Here is a 23,874-nt window from a genome sequence, read left to right on the forward strand (position 1 = left end):
AACACTAATTAAACAATAGGTTACATCCAAAGAAGAGATGGGAAAGTCAGGGTCAACATAATGAAGTGATACAAGTAATCCAAAGGGAAAGGAGGGCAAACAAATCCAGAGATAACAAGATGTAGAGCTGGATGAACACAGCAGGCCAAGCAGCAACAGAGGAGCAAGAAGGCTGACGTTTCCGGCCTAGACGCTTCTTCAGAAATGGGGGAGGGGAAGGGGGTTCTGAAATAAATAGGGAGAGAGGGGGAGGCGGAAAAAAGATGGATAGAGGAGAAGATAGGTGGAGAGGAGACAGACCAGTCAAAGAGGCGGGGATGGAGCCAGTAAAGGTGAGTGTAGGTGGGGAGGAGATAGGTCAGTCCAGGGAGGATGGACAGGTCAAGGGGGTGGGATGAGGTTAGTAGGTAGGAGATGGAGGTGGGGCTTGAGGTGGGAGGAGGGGATAGGTGGGAGTAAGGACAGGTTAGGGAGGCGGGGACGAGCTGGGCTGGTTTTGGGATGCGGGAGGGAGAGGGGAGATTTTGAAGCTTGTGAAGTCCACATTGATACCATTGGGCTGCAGGGTTCCCAAGCGGAATATGAGTTGCTGTTCCTGCAACCTTCGGGTAGCATCGTTGTGGCACTGCAGGAGGCCCAGGATGGACATGTCGTCTGAGAAATGGGAGGGGGAGTTGAAATGGTTCGCGACTGGGAGGTGCAGTTGTTTAGTGCGAACCGAGCATAGGTGTTCTGCAAAGCGGTCCCCAAGCCTCCATTTGGTTTCCCCAATGTAGAGGAGGCCACAACGGGCACAGCGGATGCAGTATACCACATTGGCAGATGTGCAGGTGAACATCTGCTTGATGTGAAAAGTCTTCTTGGGGCCTGGGATGGGGGTGAGAGGGGAGGTGTAGGGGCAGGTGTAGCACTTCCTGCGGTTGCAGGGAAAAGTGCTGGATGTGGTGGGGCTGCAGGGGAGTGTGGAGCGGACAAGGCAGTCACGGAGAGAATGGTCCCTCCGGAAGGCAGATAAGGGTGGGGAGGGAAAAACGTCTTTGGTGGTGGGGTTGGATTGTAGATGGCGGAAGTGTCGGAGGATGATGCGTTGGATCCGGAGTTTGGTGGGGTGGTACGTAAGGACAAGGGGGATTCTGTTTTGGTTGCGGGGAGGGGCGTTTTCAACCACTCTGAGGGAGGGAAGTTGCGGTCCTTGAAAAACGAGGACATCTGAGATGTACGGGAGTGGAATGCCTCATTCTGGGAGCAGATGCGGCGGAGGCAAAGGAATTGGGAATAGGGGATGGTGTTTTTGCAGGAAGGTGGGTGGGAGGAGGTGTATTCTAGGTAGCTGTGGGAGTCGGAGGGCTTGAAATGGATATCGGTTTCTAGGTGGTTGCTGGAGATGGAACCAAGTGGAGGATTGGGGGCCGCTTTGCAGAACACCTACGCTCGGTTCGCACTAAACAACTGCACCTCCCAGTTGCGAACCATTTCAATTCCCCCTCCCATTCCGCAGATGACATGTCCATCCTGAGCCTCCTGCAGTGCCACAACGATGCCACCCGAAGGTTGCAGGAACAGCAACTCATATTCCTCTTGGGAACCCTGCAGCCCAATGATATCAATGTGGACTTCACAAGCTTCAAAATATCCCCTCCCCCTACCGCATCCCAAAACCAGCCCAGCTCGTCCCCACCTCCCTAACCTGTTTTTCCTCCCACCTATCCCCTCCTCCCACCTCAAGCCCCACCTCCATCTCCTACCTACTAACCTCATCCCGCCCCCTTGACCTGTCCGTCCTCCCTGGACTGACCTATCTCCTCCCTACCTACACTCATCTTTACTGGCTCCATCCCCGCCTCTTTGACCAGTTTGTCTCCTCTCCACCTATTTTCTCCTCTATCCATCTTCTATCCGCCTCCCCCTCTCTTCCTATTTATTTCAGAACCCCCTTGCCTTTTCCCATTTCTGAAGAAGGGTCTAGGCCCGAAACGTCAGCCTTCCTACTCCTCTGATGCTGCTTGGCCTGCTGTGTTCATCCAGCTCTACACCTTGTTATCTCAGATTCTCCAGCATCTGCAGTTCCTACTATCTCTCAAACAAATCCAGAGTTCCCTGAATAAAAAAAGGAGAGGAACATGTGTGCTTATGACAGATGTAGGGTAGAAATTACAATTGAGATCCAAGAGGAATGTAGAAGGTTCAGATTGCTATGTGGAAATTAAAATATTGTGGCGATAAGAAAAATGTGGCTCAAGGAAGGGCGGGACAGGAATCTTTTATGGTACAAGATATTAAGAGAAGATATAAAAGCAGGAAAGAATTGCTAGCAGTACTGGTTGAAGATTGCACCACACATTGGAACTCACTGCCACAGCGAGCTGTGGACACCAAGTCATTAAGTGTATTTAAGACAGAGATAGGCTGTTGATTGGTAAGCGGATCAAGGATTACAGGAGAATGGGGTTGAGGAACCTATCAGCCACGACTGAATGGTGGAGCTGACTTGCTGGGCCAAAAGGTCTAATTGTGCTCCTATGTCTTATGGTCAGAGGGGAGCAATTTAGAGATGCAAAGAGGGATTATGAGAAAAGACTTGTGGCTATCATAAATAGGAATCTCAAAGTCTGCTGAAGGCACATCAATAGTACCAGGGTGGTCAAGGGAGGATTCAGGACCAAAACAGTGATTTACACTTGGAGAGAAGAGGAATGGCTGAGTTGTTAAATGAATATATTAAATCTATCTTTACCAAAGAGGCAGATCCTACCCAGGCCATGGTGACAGAGAAGGTAGCTCCCTCCCTAGAATGCTAAATTGCCCCATAGCGTTCAGGGATGCGTAGATTAGGTGGGTTATAGGGGAGTGGGTCTGGGCGGTATGCTCCATGGGTCAGTGTGGACTTGTTGGGCCGAAGAGCTTGTTTCCAACTGTAGGGATTCTATGACCTATTCTATGGTCTAAGGGTTCAAAATTGAAACAGGATAGCCTTGTATAGGCTTTTAATACTTACAGTTGATAAACCACAAGTACCAGATGAAATACGTTCAATAATATTGAAGGAAGAGATATTGGAAATTACAGCACACCGGCCTTAATCATTCAGTCTTCCCAAAAATTCACAGGAGATGCCAGACAACTAATGGTAGACTAATTAGTAAAGTTTGACGACATGGGATTGAGGTGAGACTGCCAATTGGATACAAAATTGGTTTAACGGCAGGCGAGAGTGGTGGTGGAGGGTTGTTTTTCGTACTGGAGGCCTGTTACCAATGGTGTTCCACAGGGATCGGTGCTGGGTCCACTTTTATTTGTCATTTATATTTACGAATTAGATGAGAATATAGAAACCATGGTAAACAAGTTTGTGGATGACACCTAAATTGGTGATATAGTGGACAGTGAAGGTTATCTAAGATTACAAAGAGATCTTGATCAATCAGGTCAATGGGCTGAGGAGTGGCAGATGGAGTTTAATTGGGATAAATGCGAAGGGCCGGACTTACGTAATTAAGTTGTAGAACAGAGAGAGCTGGGGGTTTGGGTACATAAATGGGAAAATTACACAAAGTAACGGAATGCAAATGTGAGGTTTTTCTTGACTAATAACTTTCTTTAAACTAAACATACTTATCCTCAAAAGTAAAAATAAAGTTGGTAAAAAAGCATTTTAGTTTCTTACTTTTGCAATGAGATATTTTTGCTTTAGCTTAATGTAACGCTACATTATAACTTTAATTTTTAAATAAACACTGCAATTTAGCTGACAAGTTCAGATTGCTGAGGTAATACATTTATCCAACATACAGAAGCTGTAAAAGTAGCCTAAAATCCAGTAAATCATCAAAATTGTTTTTTTCATTCATGCGATCTATGCATGATTGGCTGGACTAGCATTTATTGCCGTTCTCTTGTTGCCCTCAAAAAGTGGTGGTGAGCTGGCTTCTTGAGCCGCTGCAGTCCATTTGGTGTAGGTACACCAACAATGCAATGTTTTCAATCATTCATGTGATGTAAGTGTCTCTGTCTTGGCCAGCATTCATTGCCCATCTCTAATTGCCCAGAAGTCAGTTAAGAATCAACCACATTGCTGTGGATCTGGAGTAGCATGTAGCCCAGACCAGATAAGGAGACAGATTTCCTTCCCTCAAGGACATTGGTGAATCAGACTGCCTTTTCCAACAAATGACCATGGTTTCATGGTCATCAATACATACTTAATTCTAGATTCTTTATTGAACTTACATTCCACTATCTGCCATGGCGGGATTTGGACCATGCCTCCAGAACATTTGCTGTGTTTATGGATTAATAGTCTAGCAACAATACCACTAGGCCATAGTCTCCCCAGTAAGGATGTCCCTGATGACCAGTGCATCCAGAAACGTTTAAGGATATGGAGTAGGCCATTTAGGACTGAGATGAGGAGAAATCTCTTTGCCCAGAGTGTCATGGAATTCTCTGTCACAGAGTTGGATGATCAGCCATATTCATTTGAATGGTGGGACAGGCTCAAACAGACCAATAACTTAATTCTGCTCTGACTCTCTCTGTTCCTGTGTTAAGGACAGATTTCCCAGTGACACTAAAAGAACGGTGATATATTTCCGAATCAGGAATGATGAACAGCTTGGAGAAGAAGTTCCGGGTAATGGTGTTCCCATGAACCTGCTGCCTTTGTGCTTCTAGATGGTAGTGGTTAGGAGTTTGGAAGGAGCTATTTATCAAGCCTTGGTCAATTTCTGCAGTGCATTTTGTAAATGGTACTCATGTTACCAAGTATCAGTGGTGGAGGAAGTGAACGCTTGTGATGAAGTGCAAATCAAGTGGGCTGTTTTGGCCTGGATGGTGTCAAGCCGCCTGAATGATTTTTGGAGTTGTAAGCATATGCATCCAGCTATCTGGGGATAGCTCCATCACACACCTAACTTGTGCCTCGTAGTATGTGGGTGTGCTTTATAGAATCAGGAGGGGAGTTGCTCGCTGCAGCATTCCTGGCTTCTGACCTGCTCTTGTAGCCAGTGTATTTATCTGGTCAGTCCAGTGCAGTTTCAGTTCAATGGTAACCCCCAGCGTGTTGATCGTGGGAGATTCAGTAACAGTAATGCTCTTAAATGTCAACTTATGATGGCCAAAATTCTTTGTTGGAAACGGTCACTGTTTAGTACTTGTGGTGCAAATGTTATACGTTATGGTCAGCCCAAACCTGGAAACGGTCCGATACTTGCTGTATCCAGACATGGACTGTTTCAGTATCTGAGGAATCATGAATGGTACTGATCATTGTGTGATCACGCGCAAATATTCTCACCTATGATGAAGGGAATTTAACTGATGAAGCAGCTGGAGATGGTTGGGCCAAGGACACTACGCTGAGGAAATCCTGCATGGATGTCTTGAAGCTAAAATGACTGACTTCCAACATGCATAACTAACTTCCTTTGTGCTAGGCATGACTCCAACGAGTGGAGACATTTCCCAGATTCCATTGACTCTAGTTTAGTTCAAGATCTTTCAAGATACATCCAAGTCAAATACAGCCTTGATATCAAGGGCAGTCATGCTCACATCATCTCTGGAATTGAGCTCTGTTGTCTGTGTTTGAACAAAGGTCACATTGAGGTCAGGAGCTGAGAAGCCCTAGTGAAACCCAAATTGAGGCAGAGAAAAATTATTTCACTTGTCACACCAGGGTCACAGGGTCACCTGCAAAGCCAGTTTACTTAAAAAGTACCTTATCAATTATGGATAGGACAGAAGTAGGCCAGGGTTGTAATATCATCAATTTTACTCCCTTAGAAGAGAAAGCAGTAATTTAAGGGTGACATATTTATAATTAAATAAAGCAACCAGGTGTTCTAATTAGAATGTGGTATCCATTATATAAAGCAGTAATATGGGTAGGTATCAACTATCTCTACAGTCAGGGAAGCAGGCTTAGTTCTGTCTTTTCCAGAACCTTATTTCAGTTTTGTCCTTTGAAGAATTCACTTCTTCAAATATCAATGACATGAATCGATAAATATATGACTGATTGCACAACACACAGGAAACAGAATTAATTTCAACACTCTACTCTTTGTGGTTTACAAGAACAGAAGTTGTTTTATGTATAATACATGTTTGTTCACGCTTGATATATAATTTTATGCTTCACTTAAAATATGTTCTTCACATAGTTATTCAGATATATTGTTGGGTTGAGAGCAAACATTGTCCTTGCTCAGTTTAGACTTCAGATCCATGGCAATGTGATTTGACTCCCAACAGTTCGCTTGAACTAGGATAGCAAGTCTCTCAGTTGTATTCATCCATAATTTAAAAATCTAGTAAGAATAAAACCAGATATATATGCATACATTGTTTCATGTGGCAAATGTAATATCCTGATCAGTTAGTGAGCATCAAAATCCTATTTGACAACACCGCATTAGAAGCTGAACAATTCCACAAAATTGAACAAAACCATGTAATCATATCGAAGTTCTGCAGCACCACAATATCCACTTGTGAATATTGGTGGGTGATCAACAACTAATGGGAAGATGAGGCTCTATCAACATCTCTAACTTTAATAATGGCAGAATCCAGTTTGAGTGCAAGAGACAAGGGTGAGGCACCTACAAGCATGCTTAGTCAGAGGTGTGAAATGGATGATAGCTGAATAAATACCTGCAATCCAAGTGTCATTACAATGGCAGATTGCACAAATTACGGTTGTGTTCCCTGGCATTAAGGTGGTGGTGAAGTGATTTCATCAAAATTTAAGATAATAAAGGGAACAGAGAGTGCTTAGAAAGCAACGATTTCCATCGGTTGAAAAGTCTAACAAAATTAGACCAGGCCTTTCAGAAGCTAAATTAGGCAACATTTCTACATACAAAACGTGGCACATGGTTTAGAAATCTTCCAATGGCAACTGATGCTATATCACTTGTAAATTTCAAATGTAAGAAACTTAGATTTATTATATAAATGTATTAAGAGATATAAAGCAAACTTTGGCCATGGATCAGCCACGATCTCACAGAGTAGTGGCAAAACAGGCCCAATGAGATAAATAATCTATTCCTGTTATGGTCCTAAGATCTGACGACCTCCAGAGATTACTAACATTACTGCAGCAACAACTTTTGTCAATTTGATTCACTTCACATTCCATTAAAAATTGAGTGCGCACTGGATACTGCAAAGGGTACAGACTTTGACAACATTCCCACTGCAATGCTGAGGACTTACTAGCTGCACCCCAAGTCAAAGTAAAAATAGGAAGTGCTGGAGAAACTCAGCAGGACAAACAGCACCTGTGGTACAAGAAAGAAAGTTAATATTTTAAAGTCCAACTATACACCTTCGAAACTAGCCAAATTATTCCAAATGGCTGGCCATTTCTGAAGAAGGGTCCCGACCCAAAATGGCAACTTTCCTACTCCTCTGATGCTGCCTGGCCTGCTGTGTTCCTCCAGCTCCACATTGTGTTATCCCAAATTATTCCAGTACAGCTTCATCATCAGTATCTAATTAAAAATTATAAAAATTGCTCAAGCATGTCCAAAAAGCAGAAAAATTCCAATCTGGCCAATTACAACCCTATCAGTCTTGTCTCAAGCATAAGCAAATTGCTGATATGTTGATGTAGCTGCAGCTATTTATATGGGTTAAGGGCAGATGATTAGACTTGCTTCTTGAATATCACTTGTCACTTGTATGGTACAAATGTTAGTTGCAACTTATCAACCCAAGTCCGAATATTGTTTAGCTTTTGCTGTACATGGCTACAGGTTCTCTCATCATCAGAGAAACTGCAGATGGAACTGAACACTATAATCATAATTGAACAACCTCACTTCAACCTTATGACAGAGGCAAGGTTATTCTTGAAGCATCTAAGGTAAACGGTTGCCAATAACCGCAACAATATTCCATTGTACTAGGTATGACTCTGATCAGCAGAGTCTAGAGTTTTCAACCCGATTCTACTGACTCCAGTTTTGCTAGCGCTCAGGTGTCACACTTGGTCAAAATACTAGCTTGATATCAAATAACACACATCTCATCTTTGGAGTGCAGCATTTTTGGTCCACGCTTGGATCAAAGCTATCAAATGGTTTGTCTGAGTGTTCATGACAGAATCAAAATTGAGCATTAGTGAGTTAACTGGTGATATAGCACTGTCAGAAACACTTTCTTTTGCTTTCCTGACAACTGAAAGTAGATTGATTGGAGTTGTCCTACATCTTGCAGACACGGCAAGACTGCACAATTTTTGTCATTTACAACATTGGCATCTAATGGACAACTGTACTGGAACAACTTGTCAAGAGGCACAAATCTTCAGTGCTTTACCAGAATGTTGACAGGTTTCATACCCTTCAGTGCAACCAGTTGTTTCTTGATACCACATGTAGTGAATCAAACAGACTGAAATTTGGCTTCTATGATGATGGAGGTCCCAGGAGGCACTAACAGATAATTCATTTGGCATATTTCTGGTTGAAGATAGTTGTATACACCTCAGAGCAGAGCTGCCCCTTAAATTCACCTACAGGGCCCTGCCATCATTAAGGATGGAGGTATTCCTGGAGCCTCCACTACTTGTTGTTGAATTAGTTACTATTATTTATGGGTAAAAAGCTTTGTTTTGATCCAATGATTGTCGGATTGGGACACTTGTCCTGTGGTATGCTGTTCCAGTTGTTTAGCAGGCATTCTGTCCAAAATACACGTTCACCAGATTGACAACTCATTCAGGTTTCCCGGTGCTGCTCCCGGCATGATCTCCTACATACCTCAAAAACCAGGATTGGTCTCCTGACTTACTATCAATGGTGAAGAGAGGGATTTTCCAGGCCACGATATTAAATGGTGACAGGACATAATTTTGCTGCTGCTTATGGGTCTCCTGGCCTCATGGAAGCCCAGTTTTGAGCTGCTAGTTTTGCCCTAAACCTATCCCATTAACTGGCATAGATGATGATGGAGGGTACCCTCAATGTGAAAATGAGAATTTGTTCCCAAAAAGACTGTGAGGCAGGACCCTGAGGTAGGGTCGTAGATGTTACTAAGCAGGTAGGTTCCATGCCTGTGGTTGACCCAGTGTAGAGAGCTCTTGGGATCTAGAATTAATGTTGACGGCCACTTCATGACTGAATAGTGCTCTTCTGTCACTTTTAAAAGGTCTGTTGATTGGGTCGGATACATCCAAGAATGATGACGGATGAATCTGGAAATGTGGATTGGAGATGTAAATGAATTTTGATATGATTATGCCAGGCTATTGCTTTTGTAGTTTGTGAGCATTCTCTCCCAATTCTGATTTAAAAATCCCCAAATTATGATGGAGGGGTTTGCGGGGTTGAATGGGGAGGATGTGCTTCTCTCATGGAGACAACAAGAACTGCAGATGCTGGAGTCAGAGACAACACAGTGTGGAGCTAGAGGAAAGCAGTAGGCCAGGCAGCAGAGGAGCAGGACAGTTGATGTTTTGCGTCAGGACCCTTCTTTTGAAGAAGGGTCCCAAACCGAAACGTCAACTTTCTTGCTCCTCTGTTGCTGCTTGGCCTGCTGTGTTTCTCCAACGCCACTCAGTGCTGTCTGTGCCTTTCTCATTCCTGGTGTCTCGGTCAATGTCAAGTGATTAATCAGGTTATCTTTTACTGGTATGAAAAAATATTTTATTTTATCTTTAAATAATTTATGCTCATTCTTAACCTTGTCTAAAACACCTCCATCTATCCCAACTCTGGGCCAACTGAACTGAGAGACATAGTGGCTGACTGCTCTGGGAGCCTCAGAACAGGGATAATTTATAAGAAACTCTGTATGTTGTAAGAGGAAGGCAGAGCTGCAGTGCCCTCTATCTACACGAATGCAGAACTAGTTATTTTGAATTGTTCAGTGCAACATTGCAACATACATCAGAATTATTAAAACAAGAGGGACTTTTGTTCTCATGTTTATGTTTAGGGTAAAGCTGACAGTGCACAAAGTGTTCCAAACAAAAGATGCAGTTTGTATATATTTTCTGTGCAGTTGTAAACTGTAAACTATAAACTAGTCAGCAATAAGAATTCAATGATCCTGAAGTTTGATGTTCAAACAAAGTGATGATGTTTCACAGCTCCAGGAACCATTCTACAAGCAGAAGGAAGTAAAACTGTTAATATGTCAATACCAGAGATAACAAGGTGTAGAGCTGGATGAACACAGCAGTCCAAGCAGCATCAGAGGAGCAGGAAAGCTGACGTTTCGGGCCTAGACTCTTCTTCAGAAAAAGGGTGAAGGAGGGTCTAGGCCTGAAACGTCAGCTTTCCTGCTCGGCCTGCTGTATTCATCCAGCTCTACACCTTGTTGTCTCAGATTCTCCAGCATCTGCAGTTCCTACTATCTCTGAAACAATACGTCAATACCAACTGGAAATCTTATTGCCTGTATATCTTATTTGCAAATAATGCTCCAGTTGATAGAGTCATAAAGTAATGCAGCATGGAATCAGACCTTTTGGTTCAATTCATCTGCACTGACCAGACATCCTAATCTGACCTACCCCATTTGTCCATTTGGCACATATCCCTTTAAACCCTTCTTATATACCCGTCCAGATGTTTTTTAAATGTTGTAACTGTATTCGCGTGCAACACTTCCTCTGGCAGCTCATTCCAGACATGCACCACCCTCTGCATGAAAAAGTTACCCTCAGGTTCTTTTTAAATCTTTCCCCTCTCACCCTAAACCTATGTCCTCTAGTTTTGGACTCTCCCACCCTTGGAATGGTGATAAAAAATATTAAAGTTGCTTTAAAATACAGCAAGGTCTTTTCTAAAGCGGGTATAAAGGATCCGAAAGGACTAATTTGAAGAGTAACAGAGATTTTTATCCAGTGCCCTGGCGATATTTATCTGTCAATCTAAATCACACAAGAAGGATTACTTGTTTATTATCATAATGTTGATTGTGGAAGTTTACTATACACAATTTACTTGTTTTTCCTACATTACTATAGTGACCACTGTAACAATGACGTATGTGTGTTTAATATTTTAGAACTGTAGCTTTAATTTTACAGTAAATGATGGATTCATGCGGCTTGTTCTCAAGTCTGTCGTTCAGTAAGCCTGGGTGATCGGATTACTGGAGATCAAAAGATGGTTTAGATTGTGTTACTGCAAAAAACGTGTAAGGAATTTATGCTTGGTTATTATGGCAGCAGTTTCTGGCTTCGCAATGAGTAGTCTCTGTTTCTCCTGAAGTCCAGAAAAGTAGGACAAGGTTGGAAATAGTTATACTTTAAGCTGTCTATTAGCTCGAAGGTAAAAAGGAGTTGGGATCAAGGATAGCTAAATAGCAGTTCTATCCGGATGCAAGGCAAATGCTTTCTACAATGCCCTGAGGAAGACGACATACAAAACCCTTTCCGAGGCCGGGTTACAGCTTGCCCTACAAATCGACAGACAATAAACAGGTGGCAGCTTGGATTTGCAAGCTACCATACCCAGACGCAGGTAGGATACGATCTCCAGTCAATGAGATGCATCCGGCAACCTTCAACAGATTCCAGAAAATTTGTTCTAGCATGACCAAGGGCAATGCAAATCATTAGAATAGGTTTTATTGCTTGTGGTGAATTTAAGAAACTCTGAAAACTGAAGAAAGTAGTTGGTGATAGTACTCAAAATTATTTCTGGGTAATAAGGGGATAGAGGAATCCATTGAACACTATTACTACCTATGCACGGTTTGCTACAAGGACTAAAATTCTAATTGAGAATATAATGGGTGGTAACTATTTAAAAGAAAATTCACTCTATAGCTTGAAGTACAAGTTGGTTATATACCATAAACATGTTTAGCCATTGGGCTTTTGGTTATTTGCTGCAGTAACATTTTAAAACTGGGAACACTAACGTTAACTTTTTCAACCGGTAACTGCAGTTTTGAATCTCTTTTGAAAAGTTGTCAGTCTCCGTGGAGATTGTAACACAACAAAGCAGAAGTTGTTCATTGATATAAAACACTTTCAGCTATCTCGTGGCTGTGGAAAAGGCACTAATTTTTTTTTCTCTTCTGTAATGGGGTATAAATAATTTTGGAGCAAATAGTTTCCAATTCCAATAGCCACCCAATTATTTAAATCACAAAGATGTTGTTGTGGCGGGGGGGGGGGGGGGGGCGCGACGGTGGTGGTGGTTTCCAGTGGCGTGCAAAATTTGGAAGGACCACTGCTGTAGCACAATTAAACAAACAGTCTCCAGTTTGCAAACCGGTTCTATTCTATGGTCCGATCACAAGTTGACTTGCATGCAAGTCAGAACACAATGTAGGACAAAGAGGAACTACGCTTCATAAGTACAGGAAATATTCTTATGTCATGTCTTTGAAACTACAACCATAAATGGGATCGGTTCATGTGTACCAATGTTCATAAATCATGCAATTGTTTCTATCAAGTTAAGTTCGAGGGTTCCAATTAAACCCAGAAGTTGAAATGCACATCCATAACAATACTTCTAGTTAAAATCAGAGGTTCTCTTTTCAAAGTAGCCAAAATGAAGAAAGTATTAAAGTTTAAAGAAGAGTTACATAATACAGTACAACACAGGAACAGTTGGTTTTCTGTCTTTTAAAATGTCAAACTCAGGTAACTAACAATGGACATAGTGGGTGGTCCACATATATCATACAATTTTACTGCATATGCTCTATCATTCAAACTTCCTGCTTTTGGCTACAGGTGCCTCCAACTATTGCTTGCTAACACCTGTCTCTTATTCAGATGCCAGGCTCCATCATACTGAGGAGGTACACATTAATGCAGCTACCCAGATTTCCAACACCATTCTTATCTCATGTGTGGTAGGATCAATTGGTCACTCTGACCAATTGGTTGTGGAACAATAACTGTGTTTCTGGGTTGCCTTGTGTTAACATGCAAGGAATTTTGTCATAGTGTTTCTGCCTTATTCCATAGCAAAAGTTGTCTACATTTGATATTGAGGTCGAGAAATCTTCAAGCCTACCAACTGAAACAGTAGGCAATGTGCCAGACCATGAAGTTACAGAATTATCTAGTCAGAAAATAACCTAAATGTTTGAAGTATTCAACAAATAAACAAGGCAAAATAGAAAATGTTGCATCTGCTATTTTGTTTGCTTAATGCATAAAGTTTATAAACTCTACTGCCGTCAATTTATAATAGATTTGAATGAGCAATTACAATGAAATCACCAACATAATTAACCTTGAAAGAATGGTTTTTCCAAACCAAATGAATAAGGCTATTGGATTTGGAGATTCACTCCTCCACTCCAATGATCTACCTTGTCTGATGGCACCTTGTATATGTTAGCTGTTGAAGACCTAGTGAATCTCTGGTATGACTAACATAAAAAGAAGCCACTTCATCCCAAAATGATTTATGGATGTTCAGACAATGCACATTCTGTAAAGGCCGAGCAATACTGGGATTTCTGGTTCTTGGGGTTATTGTACTGGTTGTGGGGGAAGGGTTTGTGTGTCGTGAGGGCAGCATTACATTCGACTATGCCGACTGAATGGAGCTTAGTCTACAATTATTTAGATTTTCCCTGCTAGTGAACAAAAAGCCTTCCTCTGCCAAATGGTGTGGTAATCAATGTGCAATGCGACTTCATGTTAAAAGGACCGATATACAGGCATCTTCCAGTGTCTCGAAATGAATATCAGGACTCTCATGGACAACCTCAGCAAGGCCTCAACATTCCAAAGTTATCTTAACAGGGAAATTCTAGCACATGACATCACCATACTGCCTTGAGTAAAATGAGGTAAAGATAAAGAAGTTAATTGCCAGCTTGATATAGGGGTGACGCATGGCTGTAGGCATTGAAAGGGGTCAGGACATTTTTGACTAATTCAAAATAGAGAACTGCTCAAAATTACAAAGGAAGACAGGACCATTACAATATGTGCAAAGCAGGTAGTTGTTTAATCTTAGAGAAATGATTGCCTGAATAGAACGGAAACCTGTTTTAAAATCATTAAGGGGACCTGTTTTAAAACCATTAAGGGAACCTGATCACACTAATGCACATTGGTGGTGACTCAGAAAACGCTAAGAAATAATGACTGTAAACAGAGAATCTTGAAACAGAAAGAAATAATCACATTGTTGTCGGCAAACACTCACTTATGAGAATGAATGTCCATCTAAGAAATTCTGTGTCACTGGTCATATGGGTCCTTGAGTGGCTAATGAGCCCCATCCTACAGCCCCATCTCTGAACACACATTTGGTAGGTGTTTCCAGAAAGTGGACTTGGTCCTTGGCCTTGAAATCAACGGCATTCCTTCCTCCGTTTCCTTTTCCATACTTCCTCTTGCCAGAATTCTCAAAGAATTGTGTCCGTTCACACGAGGTTCCTTGAAGTTGGTTTCTTCTGAACAAAGGTCTTCCATACATTGACGTCTAAACTTATGTTGCATTTCTTGAGGGAAGCTTTCAGGGAGTCTTTGAAATGATTCCGTTGTCCCTCTCTTGCTCAATGCCTTTCTTGAACTGTGCAAGAATGATTAGCTTTGGATTGGATCTCGGGCATCCTAAACATACGGCCAGCCCAGTGCAGTTGGTTTCAGATGATCATGGTCTTGATGATGGCGCTATTAGCTCTTTCAAGTATGCTGATGTTAGAATGCCTGTCCTCCCTGCTGATGCAGAGAATCTGTCACAAATAGCATTGATGGTACTTCACAGGGCCTTGAGGTGGTGTCTGTTCATAGTCCAAGTTTTGCAGCCATATAACAGAGTCAGAAAGATGACTGCCTCATACACCAGTGTCTTAGCATCAGTACAGATATCACAGTCCTTGAAGACTCACATCTATAGGCATCCAAAGGTGGTGCTCACAGATTGTATGTGGTACTGGGTCTCTCACTGATGAGAGTTGGCTTGCCAGGTAGGGAAATGTGCCATGTTTTGTGATGATTTCCCTGTTGACCTCACTGAGGGATGGACAGAACTTGCCCTGGGATAGGTAGATAAAAGACCTTAGTCTTATTGGGGTTGAGGCTGAGACCAATCCTTCCGTATGCTTCTGCTAAGGCATTAAATGGTGATTCAAGATTCTCTTCTGACAGTGCAGAGATGACATTGCCATCTGCATACTGAAGTTCGATGAGCAATCACAACAATGTATGTAAAAGTAGAAGATTGTTGATTTGTGGGATGTGGGCGTCGCTGGCTGGTCAGCATTTATCGCCTGTCTCTAGTTGCCCTTGAGAAGGTGGTGGTGAGCTGTCTTCTTGAACCACTGACGTCTACCTGCTGGGGATTGACCCACAATGCCATTAGGGAGGGAATTCCAGGATTTGGACCCAGCGACCGAAGGAACAGCAATATATTTCCAAGTCAGAATGGTGTATGGCTTGGAGGGGAACTTGAAGGTGGTGGTGTTCCCACGTATCTGTTGCCCTTGTTGCTCTAGATGGAAGTGGTTGTGGTTTTGGGAGGTGCTGTCTGAGGATCTTTGAAAAACTTATGCAGTGCATCTTCTAGATAATACACACTGCTGCTACTGAGCGCCGTTTGTGGAGAGAGTGGATGCTTATGGATGCTTATGGATATAGTGCCAGTCAAGTGGCTTGCTTTGCTCTGAATGGTGTCAAGCTTCTTCAGTGTTTTTGGGGCTGCACTCATCCAAGCAAGTGGGGAGTATTCCATCACACTCCTGACTTGTGCCTTGTAGATGGACAGGCTTTGGGGAGTCAGGAGCTGCATTACTTGCAGCAGTATTCCTAGCCTCTGACCTGCTCTTGTCGCCACTATGTTTATGTGGTGAGTCCAGCTGAGTTTCTGGTCAACGATAACCCCCAGGATGTTGACAGTGGGGCATTCATGGATGATAACACCACTGAATGTCAAAGGGTGGTGGTTAGATTATCTCTTATTGGTGGTGGTCATAGCCTAGCATTTGTGTGGCATGAATGTCACTTGCCACTTGTCAGCCCAAGCCTGGATATTATCCAGATCTTGTGTATTTGACTACGGACTGCTTCAGTACCTGAGGAGTCGCAAATGGTGCTGAACATTGTGCAATCATCAGTAAACATCCCCACTTCTGACTTTATGATGAGGGATGGTCATTGATAAAGCAGTTGAAGATGGTTGGGCCGAGGACACTGCCCTGAGAAACTCCTGCAGACATGTCCTGGAACTGAGATGGCTGACCTCCAACAACCACGACCATCTTCCTATCTATCAGGTATGACTCCAACCACCTGATTTTGCCCCCAATTCCCAATGGTTCCAGATTTGCTAGGGCTCCTTGATGGTACACTTGGTCAACTGCAGCCTTGATTTCACCTCACTTCTGGAATTCAGCTCTTTTGCCCATGTTTGAACCAAGGCCGTAATGAGGTAGGGAACTGAATGGACCTGGCGAAACCCAAACTGGGCTGTAATTAACAGATAATTGTTGTAACTGGAAATCAGTTGCGTTTGCAAGGGCCATGGTCATGGAACATGGGCACAGCAGGAGCCTGATTAGCCTTACAATGGAATGCATTTATCTCAACTGGAATTTTCAAATGAGACATAAATACAGTAAGTCTCTTACTGTTATGGTCACGTGAGCAATGGTATACTGTATAAGAACACTAAAAAGATCTTATTTTACCAAGCGATCACCATCAAGCAGCATCCCAGTATGGATTTTGTAGAATAATGCCTTTGCCTTCTTTGACCCTTTAACTGTTTCCATATCAACTATTGTTTGAAGCTCTTTAACACTGAGCAATGATATGGTGGGCAACAGACAGTCAACTCAAAGAATAAAGTGGTGAATACACCTTCTTCAGGAAAGCTTTGGCTCACCCTAACCCAGAAACAGTACACCGCAGTTATCAGAGTGCATGCTCCAAGTGTAAAACCACAGTCGAGGCCAAAGAGGGATTCTGTTCAAGCCTTGATCACTCATTGCCCACTGGAGACTAGCCAATTTTCCTGAGTGTTTCCAACACCATTGTTTCATGGGCAGCAATCAGCAGCAGTGAAAAATGACAGCAGGAACATAGGCATTGCTGCAGGAAACTCAATGGGATGGACCCAAGGGCTCTGAAGAAAGACTGTTTAGTCATCACCTCATATTTCAACCCGATAATGTTCAACAAATGGGAACTACATCAAGTCCACAGTGACTGGTCTGCCCTTATATCCGTTATAAACGGCATATCGTGTGAAGATTCTCTCAATTTCTCAAAATCAAGATTGTTTGATGAGATTGGCCAGGAGATCCAGCAGCCTTTAAATTGCAAGAACGAAGTGTTTCTGAACTGGAAACCACGAAAAGTGAAGATAACAAAGCAAGTCTACAGACAAATGAAGCACAAGATTCATCAAAAAAAAAAAAAAGGACAAGAAGAGGTGGGTGGAAAAAGCACCGGAAATCCAGCAACTTGTCAATAGTCACAACATGCATGGATTCTCAGTGTGGTCAAGAACACCTACCACCCAACCACTCAAGGATCTACTCCAGAGACAATAACAGAATGGCACATATCACGGACAAAGAAATAGTCCCTTGCTAATGAGAGCTTTGAGGATCTCTTCAACAAAGACTTGTCCTTGACTACATTCCACAGGATGTTAATTGCCACCATCTCAGCACAACTCCAGCGGCTGAAAAAGCCATTCAATTATTGAGAACCTATAAAGCTAACGTGTGATGGAATTCTCATCGAAATATTAAAGTGTGTTGGAGAAGCTCTCTTTGTACAAATACATGACCTCACCTTACTCATCTGGAAGGAAGAAGCATGCTGGATGATGTCAGAAGCAAAGTTGTTACTTTCATCAAGAAAAGAAGGTGATAATTTCAGCGAGGTCTCCGTGTTGTCTGCCATGGGATAGGTCATTGCAAGAATCCTGTTCAACCACCTCCTCTCCATGGCTGAAGAATTCCTAATTCTGTTGATCAAGAGGCTCAGTGGAAGTCATCTTCTCAGCAAGCCTAATTCAAGAAACAGATGTTGAGCAGCAGCAGCAGCAACTTCTATTCGAGGCCACCTTTGATCTTACAAAGGCCTTTGCCTCGGTCATCTGGGAGCAATTCCCTGAAATTTTGATGCCCACAGAAATTTATTACCATCGTCAACCTGCTGGAAGATTGACATTGAAGCTGTGAACCTTATACATGGATCTACAGACCCAATTCAAGTGAAAAGTGGAATCAAGCAAGACTGTAATTGCACCAACGCCTTTTTCCTCACCACAATACTCTATCCCAACATTATGAAGCTCTTGACCTGAACTGAGTTTCTCGACAAGACGAAAGGGAAACTGTTCAACCTACATTGCCTCCAGTCTAAAACCAACATCACCTCAACTTCCATCATCAAGCAGCAATATGCAGAAGCTGTTGTACGTGAACGCTTGAGGACCGAGCTCCAAACCATCGTCAATGCATTCACTGAGGCATGCGAAAGAATGGGCTTTAGGCAAAACATCGAAGTCCTTGACAACATTGCTCCCACCTTGCAAAGTTGTACCCCTGTCAAGGTCATTGGTGAGCTATTGGATAACATGAATCAATTCTCATACTGTGGAAACACCTTAGCGAGGGCAGGCATTGATAACAAACCTATGTCACCACTGTGTGCCAGCACAGTCTTTGGTCTTCTCAGAAGGCTTCAGAGGAGAGCATTAGTTGAAGTCAAAGACCTCAAACTTCAAATTCAAGGTCTGTTGGCTTGTGGTGTCACCAAATGTCCTATGTGTGTTGGAAATATGGACAATACACAGCAGACACATCAAATCCTGGGAGAAATATCACAAGCCTTTTATGGTATTTACACCAAATTAAAATCTAAACAGCCTTGTTTTATAGTGTGAAGATGTTCCAAATGTGTCCTGGGTTGATTACTTCAATTTCCAGAAATTGTTTCCTGCCTTATGCACTTTGGAATACATTTCACTATGATATGATGTAATTGATACACTAATTATAAATTCTAATGCAAACCATACATGTTTTATCATTTATTTTCTCCACTAAGCAAATTTAAATTTAGAAACAGCAGGTGGACGAGACTCGAATGGGTTCCAGACTAAACTGGATTAGACAATGAAATGAGAATAAGAAACCTGTAAAGTTTTGTCTTTTGACAAACTTCCTTACGATCCATATAGAAACCATTAATTAATGGGCAATTTAATTAGTTGTCTTATGAGTTACAAATGCATTTAACTTCCAGATAGCCTGATGGCATTTGAAAACATTTAAATTATACTTGCCCAATGCTGGATATCCTAAGTAGAATCGGTCTGCTCCTAGCCATCCAAGGAATAATGAAAGGGCCACTGCCACTTTATAAGAGTAACCAGATCTTTAAAGAAAAGACGAAAACAAGAAAATTCAAAACAAAGATAATTTTATGTCTGATAAAACAGTAACAACAGATAAGCAGAAGATATCGTATTCAGAAACATTCTGCTGTACTTTGTATGTTTTAATTGAGGGAATCTTCTAGTTAAAAATGTGGCAACACAGCACAACTGTGGAGCACACAGATTTGCTAGGATTGATGGATATAGATTTGCATCCACTTATGGACGAAGGCGGCAATTTAACCCATCTTACTTCACCCATTCAGAAGAAACCTACGCTCCCACCTACTTCAATCCCATACACTCCATCATTGTCACCAGTACTGTTTCTTCAAATGTTTCCAAGATTTTCCCTCCAGCCAGAAGTTAAGTCAAAACATTGCTCACCACCTGAAGGAGGAATCACCTTCTTGTACTGTCACAAAATTACTTCTTACCAGTTCAAACTCATACTCCCCATTTTAAAAGGAACAATTTTGCCTTCCTTTTCCATATCAATTACCATAATCGCACATAAAAGACCACTAGGTCTAATAAAAGAAGCAGGCAATTCAGCCCATCAAACCTTCTCCACCATTCAATGAAATCTGACAATCCTCAGCTCCACTTTCCTGCCTTTTTCCCCCAAAACCCTCGATCCCCTTACTAATCAAGAACCTATCTCTGTTTTAAATACTCTCAACGACATGGTCTCCACAGTCTCCTCGAGCAATGAACTCCACTGATTCACCACCCTCTGGCTGAAAAATATTCCTCATCCCGGCTCTAAAGGGTTGTCGCTTCACTCAGAGTGCCTTCAGGTCCTAGTCTTAGCCTACTACTGGAAACAACTTCTTTACGTCCACTCTATCCAGGCCACTCGGTATTCTGCAAGTTTCAATGAGATCCCCCTCATCCTTCTAAACTCCATCGAGGACAGAGACAGAATCCTTAACCACTCTTCATAATGACAAGCCCAAAAGGGGAAGCAACCTTTCTGTATGTTACCTAACAAGTCCCAAGAACCTTGAATGTTTATACAAGGTTGCCTCTCATTCTTCTATACTCAACAGTACAGGCCCAATCTAAATCAACCTCTTCTAACCTGTCATAGGACAGTCCCTCCGTATCTGGTATCAGCCTAGTGAACCTTCTCTGAACTGTCTCTAATGTCAGCATATCTACTGTTGAATTAGGAGACCACAACTATTCACAGTATTTCAGGTGTCTATACTTGATTCTTTTTATATAGAGACCAACATTCCATTTGCCTTCCCTATCAACTGCTGAACTTGGATGTTAGCTTTTCATGATTCATGGAGGAAGACTCCCAAATTCTTCGGTTCTGTAGTTTTCTGCAATCTTTCTCTATTTAAATAGTATTTAGCTCCTCTCTTCTTCCTATTGAAGTGCATAACCACACAATTCCCCATATTATATCTCATCTGCCAAGATTTTGCCCATTCATTAAACCTGTTTATACTCCTCTGCAAACTGTACATCATCCTCACTATTTCCCTTTCCACCTATATTTGTGTCATCTGCAAATGTGGTAACAGTATATTCACTTTCTTCATCCAAGTCATGAACATATATTGTCAAGAATCGTGACCTCGCTCTGATCCCTGTGGCATATCACTTGTCACAGTTTGCCATTCTGAAAGTATCCCCATCCCAACTCTCCTCTTCTTGTTAGCCAATCCTCTATCCATGTTAATACACTACATACAATACCATGGGCTCGTACTAAGTAGCCTAATATATAGGACCTTATCAAATGCGGTCAGAAAATCCAAACATATTACAGCCACAGAATCCCCTTTATCTATCCTGTTAGTTACCCTCTCAAAGAATTCTAGTTGACTTGTCAGGCACGAGTTCCCCTTTGTGAAGCCATGTTGACTCAGTCATTTTATGTACTCTAAATGCTCTGGTATTATATCCTCCCTACTGTTGCATTCAATTCCCCTCCCATTCTATCACACAACATTCTATGAGCTTTCCTGACTACTTGCTCTACCTGCATACTAACCTTCTGTGATTCAAGCATGAGGACACCCAGATCTCCCTGCATTTCAGAGCTCTGCAACCTCCAACCATGTAGATAATGCTTTTTTATTCTGTCAACATGAACAATTCACCATTTTCTCACTTTTCACTCCATTTGCCAGATATTTGTTCACTCACTTAACATATCCCCAATATCCCTTTGTAGGCTCCCTACGCCCTTGTCACAATTTACATTCCCACCTAACTTTATGTCATCAGGAAATTTAGTTACTATATCTTTGATTCTTTTGTCCAAATCATTCATATAAATTGTAAACAGTTGAGACCCAGCACCTGCCTCTGCGGCACATCATCCTCAATGTTTTGTTGCCTGTAAAAGACCCACCTATACTTTCTCTACGTTTCCTGTAGCAAGCCAATCTTCTATCTATGCCAGTATGTTACCGCGTACCCGCTGCAAAGTATTTATCGAAACCTCTGCCTATTCTTGGCTCCCCATTATTTCTCCAGCCTTGTATATCTCAATCACCTTTCGCACTCAGGACAACATACTCCTTACACACTCACGCCTGTGGCCAAATTCAGCCCCAACTCCATTTACAAGTTTGCTGACAACACTACTGTTATAGGTCGGATCTCAAAAGACGAGACAGAATACAGGAAGGAAATCGAGTACTTAGTAGCGTGTGTAAAGGCAAAAATGTCTCCCGTTCTGAGGAAGGGTCACTCAACCTGAAACCTTAACTCTGATTTCTCTCCACAGATGCTGTCAGACCTGTTGAGCTTTTCCAGTAATTTCTGTTTTTGTTTGTTTTACAGCATCTGCAGTTCTTTCAGTTTATAATGTCTCCATCAATGTCAGCAAAATGAAGCTGGTCATTGACTTCAGGAAGCAGAGTGGACGGCATGCTCTTGCCTGCATCAATGGTGCTGAGCTGGAGGTAGTCGAAAGTGTCAAGTTCCTGGGAGTGAAGGCCACCAACAATCTGTCCTGGTCCACCTATCTCAATGCAATGTCAAGAAAGGACAACAATGCTTCTACCTCCTCGGGAGGCTGAGAAAATTTGGCATGTCCACAAAGATTCTTAGCAATTTTTATAGATGCACCATAGAAAGCATCCTATCTGGATGTATCACAGTGTGGTATGGCAACGCTCTTCCTAAGACTGCAAGACACGATAGATAGTCATGAACACGGACCAATCCATCATGCAAACCAGCCTTCCATCCATCTATACTTTCAGTTGACTTGGGAAAGCAACGGACCTAATCAAAAACTAGTCCCACCCCAGTTATACTCTCTGCCATCCTATTTCGTAGTACAGAAGGTATAAAAGTTTGTATACATGTACGAACAGACCCAAGGACAGCCTCTTCCCCACTGTTATCAGGCTTTTGAACAGACCTCCCAAATCTTAAGGTTGATCTCTCTCTCTGCTCCTTCCCTGTGGCTGTACTCTGTATGCTAATGCACTTTGTATATTACAATTTGCCTGTATAGCATGCAAAACAACACTTTTCACTGTGTCTCAGTACATGATAACAAAAATCTAACTCAAATCTGAAAGTAGATTCAGAAACAAAAAGAGAAGATATAAATGGAAGGCAAAGAGAAAAATTAGTACATGTCTTTGCAAGGCAGAGGAAACAAAGACTTGAAAATAGCTAACAAGGGGGTGCTAAATGGCATATACTTCAAATGTATGATGTTTAGGAAATGGTCTTCTGATTTCTTACCGAGACTGGTTTCAGGGAGATTAAAAAAGGGTCACAACATAGCATTTTTTAAAATGCTAAGGCTATTACGGTGGAAGTGTGTCAAATGCAACCATATGGATTGAACTGAAGAACACAAAAAGGGGCAATTGCACTGTTGGGAGCATACAATAGACCTACAAGCAGTCACAAAGAGAAGAGGAGCAACCATGAGGACAAATCTCTGAGAAATGCCAAAATAAGACAATAATGGAGGGAGATTTCAACTATCCAGAATTAACAAGAATAAAGTAGCATGAAAGATATCAATGGGGCAGAATTCTTAAAATTCATTGAGAACTTCTCAGAATCAACAGGAGAGGGGTCAGTTCTGGACTTAGTTTTAGGAATGAAGCCAAATCAGATGGAAGAGGTATTAATTGGGAGCACTTTACTGGAAATTAGTTAGATTTATAGAAAAAAATAAAGTGACCAGAAAAATACACTTCTTCAACTAACTTTCCAGTTGTGAAAGTAACTTGCAAGTAACTGGGCCTCACTGCCTAAGAGGTGAGAACCCTCTAGACATTCAAGAACTATTTAAATGAGCACGTGGCAGATGGAGGTCAATAATGACCTGTGTGAAGAAATACATTTGGGGAAGGCTAACAATATACAAGAAATGTTAAAATACCAAGCAGTACAAAGAAAAGTTCAGGACTTGGGGGTGCACATCGCCTGATCTCCAAAAGGGGTGAGAAAAGCTGTTAAGGTGGTCAAGAATGCATTTGAATTTTACTGAGTGTGACACTGAAAAATCAGAGCAAAGACTTTATGGTGGAACTGAATA

At 42.0% G+C, this 23,874-nt stretch overlaps 1 protein-coding gene across 1 annotated transcript in view; it reads right to left on the reverse strand.

Annotated features, from left to right (window-relative positions):
• tm2d1 (TM2 domain containing 1) overlaps positions 1-23,874 on the reverse strand; it is a 45,294-nt gene that overhangs the window by 12,340 nt on the left and 9,080 nt on the right. Inside the window, exons 4-5 of the mRNA XM_048602088.1 lie at positions 19,244-19,339; positions 17,747-17,921 (exon numbers count right to left, since the gene is read on the reverse strand). Coding sequence (XP_048458045.1) covers positions 17,747-17,921; positions 19,244-19,339 — 271 coding nt within the window. The remainder of the gene's footprint in view (positions 1-17,746; positions 17,922-19,243; positions 19,340-23,874) is intronic.

This window comes from Rhincodon typus, chromosome 10 (assembly GCF_021869965.1).
Source record: "Rhincodon typus isolate 14 chromosome 10, sRhiTyp1.1, whole genome shotgun sequence".
NCBI classification, from domain to species: Eukaryota; Metazoa; Chordata; class Chondrichthyes; order Orectolobiformes; family Rhincodontidae; genus Rhincodon; species Rhincodon typus.